The sequence below is a fragment of the Natator depressus genome, chromosome 27 (assembly GCF_965152275.1).
Source record: "Natator depressus isolate rNatDep1 chromosome 27, rNatDep2.hap1, whole genome shotgun sequence".
NCBI lineage: Eukaryota > Metazoa > Chordata > Testudines > Cheloniidae > Natator > Natator depressus.
This window is the reverse complement of record NC_134260.1, coordinates 8,771,066-8,797,230: the sequence shown is the minus strand read 5'-3', so window position 1 is coordinate 8,797,230 and position 26,165 is coordinate 8,771,066. Positions and strand designations below refer to the sequence as shown.

At 59.2% G+C, this 26,165-nt stretch overlaps 1 protein-coding gene across 4 annotated transcripts in view; it reads right to left on the bottom strand.

The window, feature by feature from the left end:
• Nucleotides 1-26,165, bottom strand: part of MPP2 (MAGUK p55 scaffold protein 2) — a 42,989-nt gene that overhangs the window by 14,903 nt on the left and 1,921 nt on the right. Inside the window, exons 1-6 of one of the 4 annotated variants that reach the window (XM_074940443.1) lie at nt 21,817-21,890; nt 16,192-16,463; nt 8,394-8,512; nt 5,948-6,100; nt 4,720-4,869; nt 3,441-3,668 (exon numbers count right to left, since the gene is read on the bottom strand). In XM_074940443.1, coding sequence (XP_074796544.1) covers nt 3,441-3,668; nt 4,720-4,869; nt 5,948-6,100; nt 8,394-8,512; nt 16,192-16,273 — 732 coding nt within the window. In that variant the 5' untranslated portion in view covers nt 16,274-16,463; nt 21,817-21,890. Of the gene's footprint in view, nt 1-3,440; nt 3,669-4,719; nt 4,870-5,947; nt 6,101-8,393; nt 8,513-16,191; nt 16,464-21,816; nt 21,925-26,165 lie in introns of those variants that run through there. The other 3 variants (XM_074940444.1, XM_074940445.1, XM_074940446.1) reach the window with 3 other exon arrangements.

The following is a 26,165-nucleotide window of genomic DNA, read 5'->3' as shown; positions in this document are numbered from 1 at the left end:
CCACAGGTCTAGGTGGCCCAAGGCTCCACTCACATGCCCCTGAGAACTTGTCTTTTTTTTACTTCTGTGACCACATTTGTGAAAGCCAGACTTGCCACTCCCCAGATGTTTCACCTCGGCAACCAGCGTCCATTCTGTACCGGAGGGAAGGGACAGAACCCGTGCAGGCTGGATCTAAGAAGCGGGGAAAATCCTCACTTGTCTTCCCAGACCCATTAACTACCTGGAGTTAACGGGGAACCAGGTACGGAAGCGGTCTCGACAAGCCCTGGGCAAGATACACAGCCTCAGCCACCTAGGCTGGTGAGAGGATGGGCAAGCACACGGTAAATCACAACTTGCCCAGGCTACGCTAGGATGTTAAAGCGTGTTCGCTAAGGGCAGGCTGGTACAGCTACCCCGGGAAACCCTCTAGCACTCCCTCGGCAGAGCCTGTTCACGTCCAGCTGCCTTTGCCGGTGCAGGGCGTCCTCGCAGAGCCACCCTGCATGGGGAAAAGCCGCATGGCACTGTGGGTGGGGGTCCCAGTGTCCCTGGCGCCACTACCTGGTGCACGGCCTTGTGGGAAATTTTTGCAGCGGCTTGTGGGGTACCATCCCCACTCTCAGGGAACTGTGGGAGTTCGGGGTCAAGTTCCCGCAGTTCCCGCCTATAATTGCCTCTTTTGGGGGGCCGTATTTAGCCTCACGTACGCACACCCCTGCTCCGTCCCTCCCTCCCCTGTCGGGGAGCTCGCACCACGGCCTTTGCTGCCATCTGCCCACAGTCACTGCCTTCCGTGGGGTGTGATCCCAACACCAGCCAACCCCCCGGGTCCTGTGGCTCTCACGGGCACAGGCCCGGGCAGCCCTTGTGCAGAGCCCACCGCCCGCCCTGGCAGGAGCACGGCCAGGAAGGGAGGGGTTATCAGAGCTGCTGGGACAAGGAAATTCTCCTGGGGGGGAGAGCTGGGGGATTAGAGGGGTAAACACACATACACACCCCTCGCCACGGATGGGATTATCTGCCACCAAATCCAGCACAGACAGACGGACAGCAACAACCCGGCAGGGAAACACACGGGCGCTTTCATATATACTCCACAGCTACACACACACACACACACACAACCACATACAGGCCTGCATATTACACACACACACACACACACACACACACACATGTGCCTTCATATATACTACACAGCTTCACACACAACCACATACAGGCCTGCATATTACACTCACATACACACCTTCATATATACTACACAGCTGCACACACAGGTCTTCGTATAACACACACACACACATACACGGCCCACATATATACCACACAGCTGCACACATGGCTCCCTATATATACACAGATACACACACACACACCTGCATATGTACTACACAACTACACACATGCACACGCACAGGCCCACATCTATACTACACAACTACACACACAGGCCTACCTATATACACCCCCACACACACACACACACGCACACACACACAAGCCTGCATATGTATCGTCATCTCCCTGTTACACATGGTGAAACTGAGGCACAGAGTGGGGGTGGGGCTGTCCCAGGGTCACATAGCCAGCGTGTACCTAGACTTGGGAGCCAACAGGCAAACACACATTCCAGGGGGAGCACCCCGCAAAGACACTAGCAATCACACCCCTACACACCTATCCACCCCACCTCCCGGAGGCAGACACAAGCCCACGGCACCCAAGAGGTCTGGGACGGAGGGAGCAGGTGATGGGAAGTCTTGACTCAAACTGGCCAGAACAATGAGCACTGAGCTGCCGCTGGGGTGTCACCGAGCACCCCCATTCCCGAAAGAGAGCCCGGAGCGCAGCCCACACCCCAAGGAGAATCCAGCCAGCTGTCGGCCCCTCCCCTGGGTTTACCCAGAGGCCCCTGCAGCTGGGGAAGGCAAGAGAGGCCGGCGCCCGGGCCACACTTGGTCCAGCTCTATTACGCCGCTGAGCACATTGAGCTGACAGCTGCTTATTAAATTCTTCCAGCTCCCTGCCCAAGGCATCCGCGCACAAATTCCCTGCTGGCCTTCTCGGGAACGCTCCCCGGCTGGGGGCAGACCGGGGTGGGGAGGAGGAGCAGAGAAGGGCAGGCACATGGAGATTTATAATGAGGTAGAGCAACATATGTTTCTCAGGCACCCGAGGAGGGGTTATAAACAGGGGGTGCATATGCCCCATGTACCCAGGCATGGTATAAAGAGGGGGTGCAGTGCATAAACCCCTGTGACAGCCTGCACCCCATGTTCACAGGACTATGATAAATGTTGTACAAAGAATCATAGAATATCAGGATTGGAAAGGACCTCAGGAGGTCATCTAGCCCAACCCCCTGCTCAAAGCAGGACCAATCCCCAATTTTTGCCCTGGTCCCTAAATGGCCCCCTCAAGGATTGAACTCACAACCCTGGGTTTAGCGGGCCAATGCTCAAACCACTGAGCTATCCCTCCCCAAAGTATACCTTCTGAGGTATCATTCAAAAACTCATAATCTGCTGAACATTATTGTGCCTGTAAAACGTGTGTATCAACATTGCAGGCAAAGTTATAAGATTCCACTGTATAACATTACTCTGACATGCTCCAAGTTAAAGAAAAGCAGGCCCAGACCAGTTTTTCAGAGACAAAGCCACATTGGCCCCCACTATTACCTACTCAAGCAGCTATTCTCCAGCAGGGGGCAGGAGAGGTAAACAAGAAATTCACATTCAATCATCGGGACGGTTCAAACGTCACGTCCACAGCAGACTGCGCGTCACCGTGACTTAGCCAGGACGTTTCTAGCCCATGAAATTGAATTACAGAAAAGGGAGGAAAACACCTGACTTCACTCCCCTTCTTACCGTCTTTCTGCTGGCACCACCTCTGCTGTAAGCTTGGGGTGAGAAAAACCCCTTTTGCTTTTCAGCTCCTTTCACTTGCTAAGCTTGGACATGAGCTGGCGTTGTTCTCTCTTTATTTTCCTTTGTAACCCCTTCTGACTCTTATGCCTCATGACTTGCAATCACTTAAAATCACCTTTCTATAGTTAATCAATTCATTTTACTGTTCAATCTAAACCAGCGTCTTTGGGGGACGATACCAGGATGCGCGCGTATCCTTTTCCTTTGACGAAATGACGGACTTTCGGGGAGCTTGTTCTGCAGGGTGAGGGGGCCGGGCAGTAGAGACCGGGCACGTTTCTCGGGGAAAGTCTGGGGTTGGCAATGTCCTGGTGTTCTCCCGCAGTGTAATTCACGAGTGGCTGGCTAGTAGCGCTCTGTAGGGTTTCGCTGGGAGCGTGTCACACGCTGGAGGCTGTGTGTTCACGGGCCAGGAGCGGCTGCTCACCAGCAAAGCAGCGTAAAAGGCATCTCAGTTCGGCAGTCCGGATCGCACCCTGGGGACCGTCACACCCCCATGTACCCGAGCGGGGGACCTACCTGCCGGGGCAGGGGAGGCTCCTGGTAACTGGGTAGGATCTTGAGGACCACGCTGCCGGTGGCATTCTTCAGCATCTCCTGCAGCACCTTGGGGTCGTTGCCCACCTCCTTGCCGTTCACCTCCTTGATGACGTCGCCCACGTGCAGCAGGCCCTGCTGGTCGATCATGCCGCCGTGCAGGATGCGAGCGACCACCAGCTCGCCCCGCTCCACCCGGAAGGTCACGCCCTACGGGTGGAGGGGGGGCATGCACCTCAGCGCCCGGCCCTGCCATAGCCAGGCCCCCGGGGACTCATGGGGAGCCCTGGAGCCGCAGCTGGGCCCATTGCTGCACCCCATCGCCTCCCCGCAACACCCAGCCCAGCCCCCCAGCCAGATGGGAGGGTGTGAAAGAGGGCAAGGGGAAGAGGGGAGTGAGGAAGAGAGAGGGAGGAGGAGAAAAGAGAAGAAGGGAGAGGGAGGGGAAGAGAGGGGTGAGCTAGATGGGGAGGGAGGGGGACGGGGGTTGATGAGCTGAGGATAAGCCCAGCCATTTGTTACCCTGTAGCCAGACAAAGAAGGGGGCTGACCCCCCAGGCCCTGGGGTAGGCAAGGACTGTGTGTGATGGTGGAGCCTGTGGGAAGTGCCCCTCCAACCCCACACACCCCAATCCTCACACCTCCTCCCCTCAGACTCAGCCCCCCCCCACATCTCCTCTGCTCACACCCCTCCCCACACACACGCAGCCCCCCAACACCTCCGTCCCCACACAATCCCTCCCCCCATACACACCCCCATCCTCGCACACCTCCTCCCCCACACTCCCATCTCTACCCCCCCCGTTTCCCCGACACAGACACACACCCCCTCTTCCACACACACACACACACACACACATCCCCTCAGCCTCCTCCCACACATGCACACACCCCCACACACACACACATTCCCCTTCCCCTCCCTGCAGCGATGCTGAACTCCGGCGCCTCGCCAAGCGTGGGACAGACCGATTAATAGAGCGGCACTGATGCCCTGCCGGGGTGGGAGGAGGGATGGCAGCCGGCGCTGTGGGGGAAGAGGCTGCGGCAGGACCCCGGAGGGGCCTCCCCAGCCTTCTGTGCAGACACAGAGCTGGGGGGAAGGGGGCCAGGCCCACACTGGGCAGCCCATGTTACTAGAGAGCTGGTAATGCTCAGGACCATCCTTCCCGTGGGACGTGCACACCCCTGCCAGGCTCCCCGTGGGCACCCGGCTGGCTGACAGGAGCCCCCACCCCAGCCACCCCATCCCCAGGCTCACCAGGTGCTCGGCGGCCGTCTTGCGGATCCCCACCATGCGCACGGCATCCGGCGGCACCGGCTGGTTGTTGAACATGGGGTCCAGGAGGGGGCTGGGCGGGGGCGTCTCGTAGCTCTTGGAGGCCACCGAGTCGTGGGTTTCCAGGAGAGACTGAGAGCCCCAACGCGAGGGGAGGAAAGGGAGGGCTGTTAGCAGGGGAGAAGGGGCTTTGTCCACCGCACGCAGAGCGCAGACAGGAAACAGACTGGATCTCCCCCAGACCCTGGCCCACGTGGCACAGACCAGCTCCCAGCCCTCATGACACAGACCCGATCCCAGACGGATCCAAGCCCGCATGGCACAGACCAGATCCCAGCCCTCATGGCACAGACCCGATCCCAGACGGATCCAAGCCTGCATGGCACAGACCAGATCCCAGCCCGCATGGCACAGACCCAGTCCCAGACGGATCCCAGCCCGCATGGCACAGACCAGATCCCAGCCCTCATGGCACAGACCCGATCCCAGACGGATCCCAGCCAGCATGGCCCAGACCAGATCCCAGCCCGCATGGCACAGACCCAGTCCCAGCCGGATCTCAGCCAAACTCTAGCTGATGAGGCCCGAACCAGATCCCTGCCAGATCCCACCTCCACCCTGGGCTGCTTTGCTCACACTGTCTGTGCTGGTAGCTCCCCACCCTCTCTGTGTACCCGGCTGCAGCCAAGTGTCTCAATCCCAGACCGGGAGCTCCCAGGGGCAGGGGCGGGGGCTGGATCTGGGGAGCTATTTGCCCAATCGGCCCCTGATCCCAGGAGCTGGTCCCATTGCGCTACCACCTTCCAGAGGATAAAGCATTGAGAGCAACATTGTCTGGACTATGGCATGACCCAGATCCCAGCTAGAGCCCTCCCCACCCCACCCCACCCCGCACACAGCCAGAAGGACGCGACCCTGGCCAGCCCCCCTGTCCCCCAGATCCCAGCCAGACCCCCTGCCCCACACACACAGCCAGAGGGGCATGCTCAGCCCTGCCCCCCAGACCCCAGCCGGACCCCCTGCCACACACACGCAGCCAGAGGAGCGTAACCCTGGCCAGCCTCCCTGCCGCCCAGATCCCAGCCGGACCCCCTGCCCCACACACACAGCCAGAGGGGCATGCTCAGCCCTGCCCCCCAGACCCCAGCCGGACCCCCTGCCACACACACGCAGCCAGAGGGGCATGCTCAGCCCTGCCCCCCGGCGGCACCTGGAAGTGGGGCTCCTGCAGGATGCGTGCCAGCTCGGCGGCCGTGCTGTTGCTCCCAGCGACGTGGGCGATGTCCTGCAGGATCTCCTGCACCAGCTCCACGTTATTGTCCCTCACGGCCTCCAGCTTGGTCTCCTCCAGGCGCTCGTGGGCCTGCGGAGGGGGATGAGAGAGCACAGACAAACCCCGTTAGCCCCGTCCGCCTGCAGCCCCCGGCCGGCGAGAGCGAGGCGCCGGGCCCTGCGCGGAAAGGAAGAGACGGGGGGGGGCTTGTGATGCCGCACCTGGCCCCCTGCCACCCCCAGCCCTGTGACACAGACGTCCGATCACATGGTGCTTAATACCCCAGCATCTGCTCCTAGGCAACAACAGGATGGCAGGGGGCAAGGGGCCCGTCGGCGAGGCCAGCCCCACCCAGCCCAGCATCTCTGGGGCTAAAACGGGGAGGGGCGGGCGGTGGAATCCGCTGAGACTCGGCCACGCCAGCTGTCACAGCCGCTGATCGGGTCCCCGGGCATCTTGCATGCACACACACACACACACACACACGGCTGATATACACACAGTGCTGGTATGCACGCACACACACACACACACACATACACAGTGCTCGTATGCACACACGGCTGGTATGCACACACACACACAGACACAGTGTTGGTATGCACACACACACACACATAAAGAGTGCTCGTATGCACACACGGCTGGTATGCACACACACACACAGACAGTGTTGGTATGCGCACACACACACACACACATAAAGAGTGCTCGTATGCACACACGGCTGGTATGCACACACACACACAGACACAGTGTTGGTATGCACACACACACACACAAAGAGTGCTCGTATGCACACACGGCTGGTATGCACACACACACACACATAAAGAGTGCTCGTATGCACACACAGCTGGTATGCACACACACACACAGACACAGTGCTGGTATGCACACACACACACATACAGAGTGCTCGTATGCACATACGGCTGGTTTGCACACACACACACACAGTGCTGGTACGCGCGCGCACACACACACAGAGTGCTCATATGCACACACGGCTGGTATGCACACATTGGCGCACACACACACACAGTGCTGGTATGCGCGCGCACACACACACACACATACAGAGCGCTGGTATGCGCACACACACGGTAGCACACACATACACAGGAGCCAGCATCCAGGCAGGCAGACACACGTCCTCCAGCCACTAGCCCTCTGGGAAAGGCAGGGGGTCGGCCTGGCAGAGTAGTGATGAGAGAAGAATTGGGGAGCAGAAATCTCCCTCTCCTGAGCGCCTCCAGCCCCGTGGGTCTGTGCCTCCGGCACTTCACCGCCAGCCCCCTCCCACGCTCGTCACCCAGCCCCCAGAGGGACCCCGACAGCAGCCCAGCAAGCTAGCCCATCTCCAGCCTGCTTGAATTCGTGCCTCTTCTCTCCCTCTCTGTCGGTGCCGGTGACGGGGGCTGGCAGGGTGGGAGGTCGCTGCCTGGGCACCCAGGGGAGCAATGCACAGAAGGGTACTAAAAATAACATTGTCACACACAGACTCACACCCACACACTGGAGCCAGCACATGGGTGCGTGCACAAACACACAGGCTGGAGCCAGCAGACAGACAGGCATGAGTGCATCGCCACCCACCAGTGTAACCAGCATGCTCCAAAGTGTAACCAATTTGCACACACACACACGCACACACACACACACACGAGCACACGCAGACAACCTGGAAAGCACAACCTGTGTCCCACACATTCATACAACCCCACTATGCAGTCAGACCCTTCGGAAAAGCACCCAAAACGATCAGCCAGTGACATTCAAAATCACACGCACGCACAAGCATCCACAGACCCGTGTCACCTACAAACTCCACACGCGCATACCCACAACCCCCCCCCAAACAGCTTCATCCACACACACACACACACCCCTACTCCCAGAATCTCACACCCACCTCCTCCCCGTTACACACGCGTCACCCCCCCCGATCAACTCAACCGCTGACACTCCACACGCTCGCACAGGCGTTGCACACCCATCCACGCGCATGACCCCCAGCTCCAGACCTGTGCACTTTGCAGCGGGATGCGATTGGCCAAGGGAGGCCTGGGGGAGGCCAGCTGCAGTCCAAGGTCACAGGAGGTGGTGACCCTCTATACCAGTGCAGGGGGCTAAAGCTGGGGCCAGGCCAGACATCAGCGGCTCCCAGCCACACCCAGAAGAGCCTGGCCTGGTAGCAGCTACCCCAGCCCGCCCATGGAAATGGAAACACAAGGGAGAGCCAGGGACGACTGTGCAACAGAACTGCCGCACAAAGGCACCTGCGGCAGGAAGACGGGGACAGGGGACGTTGCACTTGATCGGGAAAAGCAGATTCAAACACAGCTGCTGCCCCTTCCCCGGCCACCCCAGGCGACTGTACCTTAGCCAAGGATCTTACTATTGGACTCTCCATGATGCCTCGGAGGAAGATGAGATCCAGGTCAGCCGCCCCGGTGGAGTTGGGCAGGTCGCTCAGGTTGTCCAGCACCTGCTGCATGGCTGGGGGAAGAAATAGGGGTGCAGAAGAAGAGGGCAGGGTGAAAGCGAGGGAATCCCAGCGCAAGGAAGCGGGGCAGAGACGGAGGGAGGAGGAGAAGAAAAAGAAAGAGCCACACGGGGCGGACGTCAAGGCCCCGCACTGCCTCTGCTGGGGCACAGAGTTGACCCAGACCCTACCAGCAGGATTCAACCACCCGCAGCCTGGCACATTCCGTCCCAAGCTGCGACCACCTTGAGAGAAGAATCAGCCACGTAGCTGCCCAGAATGAGCTGCTCAGGGCGCTCGCAAACGGACAGGGGATGGGGAGGTCTCAGTGACAGCCCCCCTCCCTGGCTCCTAACAATCCCCCCCCCCCGGGTCCCTGTCCTTCTGAGACACCCTCGGGCCAAAGAGGAGTGTGTAGTTTCAGGCCAGAAAGGACCATTAGCTCATCTTGTCTGACCTCCTGTAAGGAACAAGCCATCGCCTGTCGCCCAGATAGACCCCCTGAACCCAATGGTGTTAGTTCCACTTAAGCCAGCCCGCAGCAGAGTAAACTGTTGTGGACCCCAGGCCGAGAACGGGAGAGCCTAAGGGGCCACCAGAGCCCGAGCCCCCTGCAATGGCAGGGAATTGACCAGGTGAGAGACGTGCAGATGAACCGAGCCAGCAACCGCCTCCCCAAGCTGAAGGCAAAAAAATCCAAGGTCCCAGCCCAATCTGCCCGGGGGGGGAAATTCCTTCCTGGCCCCGAATCTGGCAATCAGCATGACCCCGAGATCGGTCAGTCAGGCCGTCCGGCATTGGGACCCCTGGGAGAAAGGCCACTTCCTAACCCCTTCTAAGGGGGCCAGTTTGCATCTGGCAATTAGCCACTTCATCACCACGGCCCCCTGCCCTGCCCCCTCTCTGCAGGCAGATGGCTCAGCACCCAGTCAGCCACGAGACCCCCCACTCTCCCTCCCCCACCCCAAATGGTAACAGGCGCCGGCAGGGAAAGGTGCATTTTCATTTTAAAGAAAGAAACAACCCGAGAATTTCCCAGCACCACCCAGGAGGGCGGGAGGCAGGTGTGGCTGTAGAAATGGGCAAGGGTGGAAAATCCGGGTGGGGAGGGCGAGCTGTGCCATCTGCAACTCAGCCGGCCTCCTGCCCTGTCCCACGTGTCCGGCTCACTCCCGGGTTGCTGAGAAGTGACCCCAATCTTGGAACAGATGTCACCACCCCCAGGATCCTGTCCCTTTAAGGGTATGGGCATTGGATCCGGGGCTCTTAAAGGGGCAGGGGGGAAAGGAGAGTTGGTCTCAGATTGGAGCAGAAAGGAGGTGGGTCCCGGCTGCACAGTTTGGACTGGACCCCATCGTTCAGATCTGGGGGGTTCGAGTGAGGCCCATCTCCACTGTTGGGGGAGCAAAGTGAGGGGAAGGATGGCCCAATGGTTAAGGTGCTGGCTTGGGTGCATGCTCTGACACAAACACCCTGAGTGACCTTGGGAAGGTCACCTAGGGTGTGTCTACACTGCAATTATTCACCCGCCGCTGGCCCGTGCCAGCCGACTCAGGCTCGCAGGGCGCGGGCTAAGGGACTGTTTGATTGCGGGGTAGGCATTCGGGTTCAGGCTGCAGCCCGAGCTCCGAGACCCTCCCAGGATCCTAGAGCCCCGGCTCCCGAACATCTCCAAGCTGCAATCAAACAGCCCCTTACCCTGGCCCCGGCAAGCCCAAGTCGGCTGGCACGAGCCAACCCCAGTGTCTAACTACCTCGTAAACGTCCCCTCAGTCTCTCTGCGCCTCGGTTCTCCATCTGTAACCCGGGGATCACAGCACCGCCCTGGCTCACAGGGATGTCTCAGTGGTTTGAGCATTGGCCTGCTAAACCCAGGGTTGTGAGTTCAATCCTTGAGGGGGCCATTTAGGGATCTGGGGCAAAAATTGAGGACTGATCCTGCTTTGAGCAGGGGTTGGCCTAGATGACCTCCTGAGGTCCCTTCCAACTCTGATATTCTATGATGTGATGAGGGTAAATATACTGAAGACTGGGAGGAGCTTTGATGCCAGGGTAACGTAGGAACCTGCACTGCCCCTGATGGATCAGGGCAGGACTCACCCTCGACTCCAAGCACACATCACCCACCCTCCCGTGGTGAGCTCCCTGCCCCAGGCAATAGCCCCTCTGGTGAAGGTGCAGCCCCAACAATCCACCTGGAATCCACAGCAACGATCTCCTCTGGGGAGCCGGGGAGTTAAATATTAAACACATTGGAATATTTATAGCTACTTTCTGTGAAGGGCGGGGGGGGGGTGGAAATCTGGGACCCAGGAGGTTGTCAGGAAAGGAAATATGGGGCTTGGACAGAACCTAGGAGGGGTACAAGTGAGCAGGTGGGGTGAGGGGCAATCCTGGATTCGGGGGGATCTCATTAGGGGTAGGGGGTGTTCCGAGGAGAAAGCCCAGATTTGGCAGATCCCTTTATGGGGTGAGGTGGGGAATCCAGGGTTCAGCTGGATCCTCCTCAGGGGTTGGAGTGGGGAGGATGTTATGGGAGAAACCCTGGATTTGGGGATCCCTGAGGAGTTGGGGGGGGCACTGGTAGGACCCAGCTGGGACCAGCCAGCTCACTGGAAAACGCCTCCCAATGCACCTCGACTGCTCAGGAACGAATCGGGGGGTGGACCCCCCCAAAACACATGTGCCCAAACCACAAACAAGCCACCGAGGCAGCGAGTGACGAGCGTCTGTCCCCGAATGCCCCATCCACTGAGCTCATTAATAAGAGATTTGGCTCCAGGCCACTGAATGCAGCAGCCGCGCGTGGTTGGGGTGGGGGGAGCAGCCAGGCTGGAGGCTGTTTACTGCTCCATGCTGCCCACGTTCCAGGGGGGGTGACGCTCAGCAGATCAGACCCTGCTCCTGGGCTCCTGCTGCGGGGCCGGAGGGGGTGGCCCAATCAGGGCGGTAGCACAAGCCGGCTCCTCTTTACAGACCCTGCCAGGGCTAGGGGAATGGAGCTGCTGGCTGGGGCAAGCTGGGCCCATGCCCAGGAGACAGGGCGTGCAGGAAAAGGAGAGAGGGCACCAGCAGCCGAACCTGCAGCCAAGGGCCATAGCGGAGACAGGGAGTGGGGATAAGAGGACGATTTGCATGGGGACGGGGCGGGACACACAGAGCATCCCATGAATATTCCCTCTGTGGATGGTTGTATTCATCACAGCAAGGTGCCATTCCCAACCCAACTCTGGGGACAGACAGACGGCTGTGAACAGAGGCAGCACTGGACGAGGATTCAGGAAACCTGCCTTCTATTCCCAGATCTGTTGCTGGGCTAGCTTGGGCAAGTCATGGTCCCTTGCTGTGCCTCAGTTTCCCCTTTGTCCCTTTACACTGTAAGCTCTTTGGGGGAGGGACAAGGTGTTTGCACATCACCCCGCATCACCCCACCCATCTCAGTCGCTATGGTAACCTGAATAAAAATAATGTTTTTGGAGGCAGGGGGAGGCATAAATACATCTGTGTGCATGCCAATGGGGTGGGAGAACACACGCAGTGTTAGGGACGGACAGTACAGATCTGTGAGTCAGCACATGTGCGAACCCACACGCATGCACCAAGTGCCTTGGAGCAGGTAGTGACTTTGTTCTGGGTTTGTACAGCCCCTAGCACAATGGGGTGCTGGTGCATGACTAGGGTCTCCAGGTGCCAACGGGAGGAGGTAGGCATGTGAGTGCACACTCGTCACTGGACGTGCAAACGTGGTTGAGTCTGGGCAGGGATGTGCCAGACAAGCACCCGGGTATCTGCGGGCAAGTGTCTGAACCTACAGGCCAGAGTGTGAGCGTCGAGACGTGCACTAGCTCTGTCTCCACGTGTGTACGTGGGTGATAAGTGCAAGTGTGAGACAACACGTGTCCTACGGAGCCCGGGCAGAAATGTGGGCACGGGCATGGGCAAACGGGTGCCCCTGTGCCGAACTCTCTGGAGCTGGCCTGCCACACAAGGGAAGAGCAGCGACGTTTCAATCAACACAGGCTGAGCAGCGAGACCCCCCAGCTCAGCACAAGAGAGTTTTGACAGTCCTGCCATTAAAGGGGTTAACTAGCCCCATGAACCCAGAGGCAGTTCCGAAACGAGCAGCACCTCTAATCGGCAGCGGTCACCCGCCGACTAAGGGGTCACATCCTCCCAGCAGTCCGTCCCCACTGCATCTCTGGCCTGGGGCCCACAGTCTTCCAGGGCCCTGTCTACACGACAAAACGCAGCTGACCGAATTTACGCCCGCGGGCCGGCATCACACTAATGACATGGCCCGTGCGTATCCACACGGTGCTCCTCGTGTCGGCCACGCGCCTCCTCACCAGGAGCGCTGGCTTCGATTGTACTGTCCACGTGGGGCAGTGTGGGGCGGGCTGCTGAAAGCCAGGAACAGTCCCGCCGTAAGCAACCCAGCGTCTACCCTGTGCAGCGGCAGTCCCAAAAGCCAACGCAATTGGGAACGGGATAGATAACGAAAGGGAAACTATCACACGGCAGCGTCTACACTGACACTGCAGTGACCTGCACTCTACACCACTCGGGGAGGTGGAGTTATTAAGTCGGCGTAGCGAGGCAGTTACGTCCACAGGCGTGAAATTTAAGTGTTGACATTTTCCACAGGACCTGCCTTGGGTCGATCTAATTCCATAGTGTAGACCAGCCGTTCTCAACTGGGGGTCCAGGGCCCCTGCGGGGCCGCGACCAGGTTTCAGGGGGGCCGCCAAAATAAGCCAGAGAGCAGGGCTGGTGTTAGACTCACTGGGGCCCAGGGCAAAACGCCAAAGCCCGAGCAATTGCCCTACTTGCTACCCCCTAAGCTGTGGAATTTTTTAGCATGTGGGGTGGGGGGAGAGCCTCAGAAAGGAAACAGTTGAGAACCCCTGGTGTAGACCAGACCAAGGGCTCTCACCAAAGGCTCTTAAGCAAAGGACGCAGTCCTGGGGTAAGGGGGAAGGTCCCCCGACGGATCAGTACCTGGTCCAAAGACAGGAAACCAAGAGTAGGAATAAATGGTCAGTTTTCACCATGGAAGGGGGTAAATAGCGGCATTCCCCAAGGGTCTGCACGGGGACCAGTGCTGCTCACCCCATTCATAAACAATCTGGGAAAGGGGGTGAGCAGTGAGATGGCAAAATTTGCACACGACACCAAATGACTCAAGATAGCCGAGTCCAAAGCAGACTGCGAAGAGTTACAAAGAGATCTCACTGAACTGGGTGACTGGGCAACAAAATGGCAGATGAAATTCAATGGTGATAACTGCGAAGTAATGCGCACTGGGAAACGTAATCCCAACTATCCATACAAAAGGAGGGGGTCTAAATTAGCTGTTACCACTCCAGAAAGAGCTCTTGGTGTCACCATGGATAGTTCTCTGAAAACACCTGCTCAGGGTGCAGGGGCAGTCAAAAAAAGCCAACACATTGTTAGGAACCATTAGGAAAGGGACAGATAATAAAAGAGAAAATGTCATAATGCCACTGTATATATCCATGGTAGACCCACACCCTGAATACTGCATGGCGTTCTGCTTGCCCCGTCTCAAAAAAGATATATTGGAATTGGAAAAAGTGCAGAGAAGGGCAATGAAAATGATTAGGGGTATGGAACAGCTTCCATATGAGGAGCAATTAAAAAGACCAGGGCTGTTTATCTTAGAAAAGAGACGACTAAGGAGATAACACAGATCTATAAAATCATGAATGGCGAGGAGAAAGTGAACAAGGATATGTTATTTACCCCTTCACGTACCACAAGAACTTGGGGTCACCTGATTAAATGAATACGCAAAAGGTTTAAAACAAACATAAGGAAGTATTTCTTCACACAACGCACAGTCAACCTGCGGAACTCATTGCCAGGGGATGTTGTGAAGGCCAAAAGTATAACTGTGTTAAGAAAACAATTAGATGAGTTCATGGAGGATAGATCCATCAACGACTATTAGCCAAGATGGTCCAGGACACAACCCATGCTCTGGGTGTCCCTAAATCTCCCACTGCCAGGAGCTGGGATTGATAGACGGGATGGATTTCTTGAAATTGCCCTGTTCGGTTCACTCCCACTGAAGCATCTGGCTTCGGCCACTGTCAGACCCTGGATATGGGACTTGACCGTCCGACCTAGTGTGACCATTCTTATGTACTCTGCAATGCCATCGTAGGCTCCTCAACACACACAGCTCTGCCAACGTCCCCCAGTCCCAACCCACAGCCCCCTGCTTGTCCAGTCTTGAGCCCCACGCCCAGCTCTGCTGACGCCCCTCAGACCTGAGCCATCTATGGACCTCAGGTACCTTGATGATGATCTGCAGCACCTCCTGCTATTCCACCGCTATCCCTGAAAGAAAGAGAGCCCCTTGTGTCCACCAGTGCGGTGGGTGTCAAGGCCACCCGGGCTTTCAGCACCAGACACCTTGATGCATGGATCCTTGGTTAATTCCAAGCCCAGCAGCCCCAGAGGCAAAAGGCCAAGGAGAGAAACAACCCATGGCACCCTCCTCTATGAGGCTGTTGTAGGTACCATTCTCCAGTCAGGGACGCCAACCCCCCCGTCACCACCTCAGGGACCCCCCAAGGCAGCTGCTCCCAGCACTGCATCTGCCCGTTCATAAACCACTGTCTAAACTCAAGGGAAATCAACTCAAGGGAAATCAAGGGAGAATAGATAGGTGCACGCATGCTGGCGGCCCCCATCCCATTCACCTCCAGCCTGCCCCCCAGAGAAGCCCCTTTAGTCCAGTGCATTTCAGTGGAGATAAGAGAGGTGGATCCAATTTTCCTTCCCCCAAATGCCCGTATTAATAACTACAGACCAACTCCTGCCCACAGTGATACCCCACTCGAGTCAATGGGGGCACCCTAGTGTGTGCAGAGCCACCCACAGAGCGAGTGATGCCCTGGTCAGCAAGGCAAAGGGCCCCTGCTGGCACCCAGCTCTTGCACTATATATACGAACCCCCTCCCCAGTACAGACCCCGGGGTGAGCCAAGGGCACAGGGAGACCCCCAAACCGTGGTCCCAGCCCCCACGCCCCAGTTAGCAACAGTGCCTTAATGTGCCAATACAGAGGTAGGAGGGAGCTGAACTGATGTGTCCCACACCCCCAGAGACAAGCTATTGCATAGCGGGGGTGGGGAATATCCCCCCAGCCATTTATCTCTTTGGAAGGGATGGGAAAAGCATGATGATGGGGACCAATCCCCCCAGAGATCCACCCCCTTTCTGCCCCCCAAATTCCAGGCAGCGCTGCCATCTGGGCAAAGATCCCAGCCTGCAGCATCTCACCCGTCCAGTGCCCATTCCTGGTGAGCAGAACCTAGATTTGCACCCCTAGGGGAAAGGAGCAGTGGGGAAATGGGGGAGGGGGTCAGTGGTTCCCTTGGGGGCAGAGTTGGCTCAAGCACAGCCTCTGCCCCCCAACCCATCTCGGTGTCCCTTTTCCTTCCTTTGCTGGGGGATTAGCCAGCTCAGTTGTACCATCGCTGGCCTCCTGTTTTCAGCTCTCCTCTCCCACCTGAGCATCTCTGACATCTCACGTCGCAGCTCAGCTTGGACCACAGCCCTGGAGGCAGCAGGGAAGGCGGGGGGGAGGGAGGGAGCCAATCCCCCTCATGATGCCAGAAGCAGCCTCCCCCCGCCATGCATCTGCTGGGGCGGAGAATCCCTACCTTCCCTGCGGAGCTCGGACTCCTCGGAGGAATCCAGCGAGATCCCCTCCAAGGAAACGCCACTGGCGGGGCTGCTGCTCATGGCTGCGGTCAGGGATGCTCAGAAACAGGCTTCCGCACTGCTGCTCAGAGACGCGGGTACCCGAGCTGGCTGCCACGGCGACCGTCTCCAGATCCCACTGCCCTGACAGCTCGCCCGCCCAGGCGATGGATGGGGCTGAGCCCGACGCTTTCGCCACGTGGGGAAGGGCGGAGGAGGCAGAAGCCACTGGCTGGAGAGAAGACCAGGCATCTCCCAAAAATGCCAGCCAATCAGACAGCTTGGCTGCAGGCAGCGTGATTGGCACAGGAAGTGCGGGCACCAGATGGCAAAGGTGGGCGAGAGCAGCTGCCTAGCGGGGAGTTGTGACCCCGCCAGTCCTGCTGCCTGGAGGGGCCAGCCGGCCAATGCAAAGCCCGCCAGCGAGTGGATCGGCACCAGGAACTGGAGCCTGGGGCAGGTGCAGTCCTAGTGGACTTAGTACAGGCCTGGGAACTGGACTCCTGGGTTCGATTCTCAGCGCCGCGTGTTACCTAATGGACAGAGCAGTACAGGGAGGGCTCCTGGACTCTGTTCTGAGCCCTTGGGAGCATGGCCTAGTAGTTACAGAAGGGGACTAGGAATCAAGGCACCTAGGTTCTACTGCCAGTTACCTCCCACTGGTTCCAGCAGGGAGACTGGGAATCAGGACTCCTGGGTTCTATTCCTGTCTTTGCCACTGAGGTTTTGGGCAAGTCACTGCCTCGCCCTGCGCCTCAGTTTCCCCATGTATAAAATGGGGACTAACAACAAGCACCCCTCTGAGCTCTAGGGAGGAGAAGCCCAATGCCAGCGCTGAATATCATTATTCTGTAGCCAGGCTTGGGATTTTTCAGTGAACACCCCCCACCACACACACACACAGAGTAACCAAGAGAGCTGAGGTACAAGGTGCTTTCCCCCAGCCGTGCACAGGAACGGGCTGGCCCACAGAGACACAGCGGGTCCGGCTCTCCAACGCCCCACGCCCCCTGCAGTCATTCACATCCACAATGGGAACGACTGCCCCCTTTCTCCACTCGGACAAACGACTACTCAAGGCAACGGAGAATGAGGCTCAGGGTCCCGGGGCTGGCGGCTGCATCCCATGGAAAGTGCAGCAGGGAAGGGGTGAAGTAGGGCACCTGGGAGCACTGAACCTTTGGAAAGGTCGACCACATAGGATCCTCCCCGCTCCCTGTACGTACACACACACACACACACACACACACACACAGGCCACAGCCCTACGCAACATACACACACTCTCAACTGATCAAACTGACACCCACAGCTTCTCACCCACCAAACACAGCACCCACACTGTCACACACAAGCACACAGCCCCACCCAACACATGCACAATCTTCACACGGTGCACAAACACACACAGAACCCCATGCAACACACACACACACGATCACAGTGGCCCCCGCAGCTTCGTATGGTGCACAAACACAAACACACACAGAGCCCCATGCAACACACACACACGATCACAGTGGCCCCCACAGCTTCCCATGGCACACAAATATACACACACAAGAGCCCCACCCAGCACACACACACACACAACTGATCATACTGACAACCACAGCTCCACATGGTGCACAAACACACAGCTACACAAAACACACACACAGACCCCCACCCAACACACACACCCCGCCCCACATGGCTCCCACGCCAGGCTCAGCCCCAGACCCGTCCAGCTCAGCCTGCCCGCAGGGCTCTGCTCCCCAGGGCTGTGGCCACTCCCCCTGCCCCTTCCCTGCCTTTGCCCCCTTCTCAATGCGGCAGGGGGTCAGCCTTGTGCCCCACCCTGAATTATTAACCCCTTCCTGCCAGCAGGGGCGTCAGGGCGGCGGGGGATGAGCAGGACCACGGGGGCGGGGGGGAAGCGGATGATGCACCAGGCACCCGGCAGGTGGGAGAGGCCCCGTCCCGAGTCCCTCCCCAGGGGCAGGGGGCCTTGGTGCCTTAACCCCTTTAAGGCGGGCGGCATTGGCACTGGGTCGATTATACCCTCGTTGCCATGGCAGCAGGAAGGGATTACATCCAAGGACGTTAAGCCAGGACGGATACAAATTTAAAGGGACAGGTCGACCCACCCCAGCTCGAGCCCCTCCCACCCCAAATCACCTGTGCCCCCCTCGCTGTCCCCCACCCCCACCCCGCCCCCCTTCCCACCCACCCCGACCCCATCCCACCCCCTTGCCTGACCATCAACTCCCTCACCCCACATCCCACTCTAACCCCAACCCCTCCACCCCAACCAGACCCCGTCCCACCCCCTATATCTGATCCCACTCTGACCCCAACCCCCTTCCCACCCCACCCAGACCCCGTCCCACCCCCTGCCAGACCCGCATCCCACCCCACCCAGACCCCATCCCACCCCCCTATATCTGATCCCACTCTAACCCCACCCGCTCCACACCAACGCCCTTCCCACCCCACCCAGACCCCATCCCACCCCCCTATATCTGATCCCACTCTAACCCCACCCCCTCCACGCCAACCCCCTTCCCACTCCACCCAGACCCCATCCCACCCCCCTGCCGGACCCGCATCCCACCCCACCCAGACCCTATCCCACCCCCCTGCCGGACCGGCATCCCACTCCACCCAGACCCCATCCCACCCCCCTATATCTGATCCCACTCTGACCCCAACCCCCTTCCCATCCCACCCAGCCTGACCCCATCCCACTCCCCCATCTGACCCTCTTCCCACCCCACCTTGTCTGCTCTGGGGTCCCAGCCTTCTCACCCCACCTGGCTCTGGGATTTTGGGGACACACACACACACTGCTGCCCCCAGCCTGACAACCTCACTCTCACCCACACCTGCTCCTCCCACCCCCAACCCCACCCCAACCCCCCCCAGTTTTCAGCCTTCCAGCCATGACTGGCCTCTGGGGGGGGTTGGAGGGGGAATGGAGAGAAACAGAATCTGTCTGAGACTGGAATTAACCCTCAGAAAGCCAGGTGGACTCAGAGGCAGGTAACACCAGTGTCACAAATGTACCTGGTCTCTCTGCAAACCAGCACTCCCACCTCTGCTGTTCCTGAACCCCCTGGGCTCTGCTCAGCCTATTACAGGGCGGGGAACAGAGGCACAGAGAGACCAAGTGACTCACGCAGGGAGTCTGTGGCAAAGGAAGGCTCCCCAAAACCCCAGAGCCATGCCTGACCCACAGGCTGTCCTGCCTCATTTTACACAGAGGCCCCGAGACCCTGCTCAACCCTCTCTGTATTTCTCGAGCTGTTTCCCCCCAAGGGAGGCCCCCGGGTGCGATACAACCCCCTCCCCCCCCCCGGAGATGCAGCCAGTGCTGGGGTGCAACACAGCGATGGATTAGCAGCTCCCTGCAGCGCCCTGCCTCCAGCTGAAACCACAGGGGGCAGAATGGAGTCTCCCGCCTCAGGAAACAGCCTAGATGCCAAGTTAATACCCCAAGTTTCGCAAAGGAAACACAGGACCCTTGAGGAACACACGTGCCCAGAAGCTCAGATTTAGGTTTTAGATGGAGCAGCCCCATGCACGAGGGGTGGGGGGGGGGGTGTCAGCACTGGCTCTGAGGGCAGAGTGCCCCCTACTGGGCCCCCTACCCCATTCCCTGCAGTGTCTGGGCTGCTCCTGAGAGGTCTCCCGTTCAAATGCTCCACCCATGCTCAGGTGCACGGGCATGCACGTGCCCACGCTCTGGTGCACAGCCGTGCGCTCGCCCCCACGCTCAGCTGCACGGGCACACGCCCCCACAGGTGTGCCCGCCTGTTCCCCAAGCCACGCGCACACGCTCCCTGCGCCCTCCTCCGGCCTTGGGGGTCACGCCAAGCCTCACGGCCCGGGTGTGCCATTAACCGGATTAAAGCACAGCACCAGGATTCCTGCCTGGCCTACAATGTAATCACCAGCGAAAGAGAAGAGGTTTAATTAAATGTAAGAGGGTTAGAGGCGGGGAGGTAGGGAGCAGAAGCTGTGTACACACACACACACACACACACAGACCCTCCCTCTAACCCCCCCCCCCCGCCCTGAACCCTCCTCACTCCCCCAAAGCCCTTCTCCCCATCCCATGGCGCACACCCACCATTCTCCCTGCACTGCTCCTCTCCCATTGCCCCCTCCCGATCTCATTCCCCCTCCTTCAGGCCCCATTCTGTCCGTCCCCTGCAGCCTGGGGGGGTAACACACTCCAGTGGGGCCGGGGGGGGAGATGCTGCACAGCCCAGACTCTCCGGGCAGCCTCTTTCATTTCTGCCGCTGGGTTTCCATAGACACCCGCGAGCCGGCAGTGCCGGCGGTCAGTGCCAGGATCCCAGCATGCAGGTGGAGGGGAAGCGACCTCTGCAGCCGCAGCCAGCTGTCCTGATGGCAGAGAAGCCAGGGCACCGACAGATCCAGCCTCCGTCTCGCCTCAGCCAAAACCTGCAGTGCCAGCCCCTGACCGCGGCATCGTCCCTACCCCTTCCAGGGGAGGCAGCGGGGGTCAGGCGGGGAGACAGCAGGAGATCTGGCTCCCAGCCACTCGTCCCCTACAATGAAGCTGACCCCCATCACCTCACAGGGGGGTGAGTGTTCAGCGCAGCCTGGTGCCCTGCACGCCCCCCGCACCCCAAAGCCAGAATAATCCTGGCGCCCCTGTTCGAATGGCCGAGCTTTGCAGCCCCAAAAACACAGCTCCCGGCACAGAAGTCAGGTCGTTCATTTCACACACGCCTATAACCCCCATTCCCGTGGCCTCTGAGTGCCTCACCGTCTTTAGGGTATTTATCCTCCTAGGCCCGTTACAGATGGGGGAACTGAGGAACAGACAGGCCCAGATTCTTAAAGGTACTTGGGCACCTAACTCCCATCAGCTTCAATAGGAGTTAGGCTCCTACATACCTTTAAAAATCTGGCCTTAAGTGACTTGCCCAAGGTCACGCATGTAGTCTGTGGCAGAGCTGGAGATTGAACCCAGGGATCCTGAGTCCCAAGCCAGGGCTCTAACCACTGAGCTGTCCTTCCTCTGACTTGGGAACATGTCCCCTCCATTCCCCGCCAGCAGCCAGCTGCTCCTGCAGCGCAAGGAACAAACAGAGCTCTCGGGAGCTTGGATGGCCCCATGCAGTGAGGTTAGAAAGCTCCTGGAGTCCTCTCCCGTAACCCTGCTAATAAACCATCCTCCTGACAAGAGAGATGAAGCAGGCACCTCTAGAGTCCAGCTAGACAATCCAAGGGACATGGGGGTGCAGAGGCGGGAGCCCCAGTGTGGAGAGGGAACTGACGTTCTGTTACGGGACAGTCTCCTCTCCCAGCTCCCAGATCTGTAGAGACGGAGTCGGTCAACCTGCCCCCTCTGGGCCAACCCTCACACCCAAGAGCTTGTTGTGGGGCGCTCTTATCTGAGTCCAAACTTGGGCTCATCTCCAGTGTCCACCTATGTCGAGCGTTCGGTGGGGAGCTGCCCAAGCCCCATGGGAGTTCAGGGGCACAGCCCGAGGGTGCCCTGTGCCCATAAAGGAACGCAGGGCCCAGGTGATGTTTTACAATTCCAGCCCGGAGAGGGCATGACTTACCCAAGTCGGAGTTGGTAGCAGCCACGGGCATCTCGGCAGCTGGCGCAGTTCGGGCAGAGCTGGGGCGTCAGGTGGCGAGCGCTTCTCTGAACGGGCACACACAGGGATCTGCGGAGAGAGGAAAGGGTGAAAGCCAGTCCCTCTAAGGGGCAGGGGGAAGAGGCAGGGGGCCAGCGGGAGGAGGCACAGGACTGGCAAGGGTGGGACACAGGACACAGAAGAAAGGAGCTACATGGGGGAAGCCTACAGCCCCAGGACCGTCAGTCTAACAACTCCCTCGCTCAGCTACCCCCGCTGTGGGCATACAAGTCCCGTCCGGAGGCCTGGCACAACAGGGCCCAGTGAGTAATGCCACCCGGCTGCCAGTGGGGAGGGAGGGAGAGGGATAAGGAGAAACAGGACATAGTGACCAGCCGCCCGCCTTCAGAGCCACTCTCCGCCCTTTCCCACCGGGGGTCACTGGAGCATCACCTCCACGCGCAGGAGCCGAGGAGACGCTGAATTAACCGGGCACCCTGTGCCAGAAGGACGGATGTTTGCAGGGTGAGGCTGAGGCAGAAGCAGCGGGGAGCTGCCCCTTCCCCCACGGCCAGCGCTCCTGCTCCATCCCCCACAGCACCCCTGCTGGGGGGGTCCGGGACTGGAATACCTGGGAACCCCTTCCCGACAGCCAGCGCTCCTGCTCCGTCCCCCACAGCGCCCCCTGCTGGAAGGGGCTGGAATACCTGGGACCCCCCCCCTCGCACAGCAAACTCCGGCTCCATCCCCCCCACCCAGCGCCCCCTGCTGGGAGACAACAGGAGCCTTGTCTGCCGTTGTTTCCCTAAAATCCTGCCCGGGAGGGGATTGCTCCTGGAATGGCATTCACCCTTTCAGTGCCGGAGGGAGCCCATGCCCTGAAAAGCCACCCGTCACCCCACGCTCCCACCCGTCCACGGCAGCTCCAGCCTCCCGGGGCCGGTGAACTCAAGGGGGTTTAAAAAAAAAAGTCAAGTGGGCTCAGGACCCCGGAGCAACAGCAGGCTGCCCTCTATGAGGCCTCGCCCGTCTAGCGCCCCTTGTGGCAGGGAAGAGCCAGGACCTGTCTATGACACCTGCAAAGGGGGCGCAGCCATCCAGGCGGCCGGACACAGCCAGACCCCATGGTTCTCTCTGCCTCTCACAGCTCCGAATCCCGGCCCGGAGCCAGCTGCCGAAGAAGGGGGCGGCTGAGCACGCAGCAGCCCCGGGAGCCGGGAGCGGGCCCAGGCCTGCGTCCTCTCAGGACTTGGCTGCTCAGAGGAAACACGGCCACACGGCACAGACAAGCCGCCAGCACACGGAGGAGATGCTAATTCCCTGGTTGCCATAGCAACACTGGAGCACAGCCCCCCCCCCCCCGCAGCCCACCCCTCAAGGTTACAGCTGGCTGTCACCTTTGGAGATGCTGCCAGGGAGCTGGCTAGGGATCCGAGCTGGTGGGGGAGGGCAGGGGACGGGAGGGTCCGTGGGCCCTTCTCCCAGTCCAGGACAGGGCCAGGCCCTGTAGGGCTAAGTGATGCTGCTCCTGAAGCCGTGTGGGCTGCAGGACATCACCCAGCCACCTCCGCACCTGCCAGGCCATCAGGGCTGCAGCCGTCCCTTGCGTCATCTGGAGAGGCCCCCGGGGCTGCTGCTGCTGCAGGTGATCCAGATCCACCTGAGCACCCTGGGAACCGGTCAGCCTGCTTCCCTTCCACCCAGGGGCAATGCAGGCCCATCCAACAGCCCCATGCCGTGGGGGGAGATTGCGAAAAGGCTGCTTTGCCAGGCTTTGTAGCCCCCGCGTGCTGGGAGCTGGCCTCCGGGGGCCGCAGGTCTCCGCACCCTCCTGCCCACGTACTGGCTGTGAACTCCTCAGGGCAGAGACTCAGCGTCAAATTCCTCCCTGATTCAGCGACATGCCAGGAGGCGACATCCAGACCAGCTTCTCCTCCAAGCCCTCCTCCCCCAGCTTTGAAAGGCCCCCATAGCTGAAACAACCTCTCCACAGAGCCGGGATGAGCTCCTCATTCTCGCATGCACACATCCCCAGCCAGCCTCTTTGCTCCACTCTTGCTGTCAAACTCCAGGCCTCTTCCCCGCCCGCAGCCCACCCCATCCCTCCCCCCCCCACATCTTGGGAATCCAGCCGGCTCCCTGTGAAATGAACACGCCTGGTCTCAGCTTAGCAGCTGCCAGAGCATCAGTTTCACTCTTTTGGGGCAAACCAACAAACACGTCACATTTCAGGCCGCGGGGGGAGGAATTGGGCCCTCCAGGCTAGGACACCTTCCCTGCTCTGTGCTTTAAGGGTTAACTCTCTCTCCCGCCCCACCCACCTGGGCAGGTGCCTTTGGAATGTTCCCTGGCAAGAAGCCACATGCACACTGGTCTGGGGGCAGGGCCGGGGGGGGGAAGCTCAGGAGAGTGAATGGGGCAGATACCAGTTTCAGCCTGAATGCCATGCTGTGCCGGTGGTACTGTGCCCGAGCCGATCTGGACTCTGCCCCGGTGCAGGCTCCTGCCAGTCCAGCATTGCACAAACCCATGTCTCATCACACCAGCCAACTCCTCTGCTGGACCCAGCAGGCCCTAACAAAGAAAGCCAGGAGGCAGGGACAAATAGAAACCTTATCACTGTCATAGATTCATAGAACATCAGGGTTGGAAGGGACCTCAGGAGGTCATCTAGTCCAACCCCCTGCTCAAAGCAGGACCAATCGCCAGCTAAATCATCCCAGCCAGGGCTTTGTCAAGCCTGACCTTAAAAACCTCTAAGGAAGGAGATTCCACCCCCTCCCTAGGTAACCCATTCCAGTGCTTCACCACCCTCCTAGTGAAAAAGTTTTTCCTAATATCCAACCTAAACCTCCCCCACTGCAACTTGAGACCATTTCTCCTTGTTCTGTCATCAGCTACCACCGAAAATACTCTAGATCCATCCTCTTTGGAACCCCCTTTCAGGTAGTTGAAAGCAGCTATCAAATCCCCCCTCATTCTTCTCTTCTGCAGACTAAACATACCCTTGATGTCAGAGCACATGGAGCAGTTCCACATTCAGGCAAACTGAGGAGTTAGAAATCAAAATAAATAATAAAACATCCCCCCACCACATCCTTTGGCCTTGCTACAGACCCAGAATCTCCTGGTCAGTGCAGCCACTTCATCCCACAGGGAGGGATACTTATCCAGGGGTGCTCTGGACTCAGAAGGCAGCATGCGTGGCAGATGGGGGATGCTCCCAGAGGAGCCTGAAGAGCATACCAAGTGGTCCGCATGAGCCATTCACCGCTGGAGATGGTTGGTCGGGGATAGAGCAGCCATCAGGCAGCTGCCCAGGTGAGCATCTCTCTCGGCCGTAGCTGAAGTGAGCTTAGACGTGTCCCACTCTGCTCCATCCCTGGCACTGGGGGGCGCAGCCTGGAGAACCCCGAGTGACAGGCAGAGGGAATTTCCAAGAGAAGGATGGAATCAGAGTTCATTTCATGGAGAGTGTTGCACACTCCAAGCCAGAGAATGAGCGAGGCCCGCCCGAGCAAACAGGGCAGCTATCTGCTCCCAGCGACGGCTCCGGGGCGGCAGCTTGATGGAAGAAGGATGAGCCCAAGATCGGGACCGCAGATCTTCGTGCATGGGGGCACGAGTAGCTGCGACAGCTCCTAGATCTGGCTGAGCCCAGAGGCTAGGAGCACGAAGCCTGGCGTGACAGCACCGGGGTGGGGATGAATCCATGTAGCCTCATCCTACCGCCCTGGGATGTGCTGCCTGCCCCCTGGCGGCTGTGGCTGGGAATGAGCCCTGCCAGGAGCACCGCACTGCAGAGTCCTGGTACTAGGCCCTGGTGGGCAGATCCTGGAGCACACTTAGCACGACACCTGGCCCTGGGACCCCGGTGCCTGGATTCTGCTGTGCTTCCTTCGAGGCTCAGAGTGGGAGTCCCAGCTTAGAGCACTGGTGTGTGAATCCGGCTGCAGCCACATCAGAAAGCCATCCGCATTCCCGGGGTGCAGCAGGCACGCGTTAATTGCTCCGGGGGGGACGCTGACACGACCTCACAGTGCAGGATCCGTCCCAGCCAGGTGTCACGACAAGGAGAGTGCACTAAGGGGAGGGATAGCTCAGCGGTTTGAGCATTGGCCTGCTAAATCCAGGGTTGTGAATTCAATCCTTGAGTGGGCCATTTAGGGATCTGGGGCAAAAATTGGGGATAGGTTCTATTTTGAGCAGGGGGTTGGATGAGATGACCTCCCGAGGTCCCGTCCAACCCTGTGATATCCTACGAAGGGGAGAACACGCAGCCGACAAGTCAGAGACTCCACTAAGGACAGCTCGGTGGGCGTAGAGTCCGC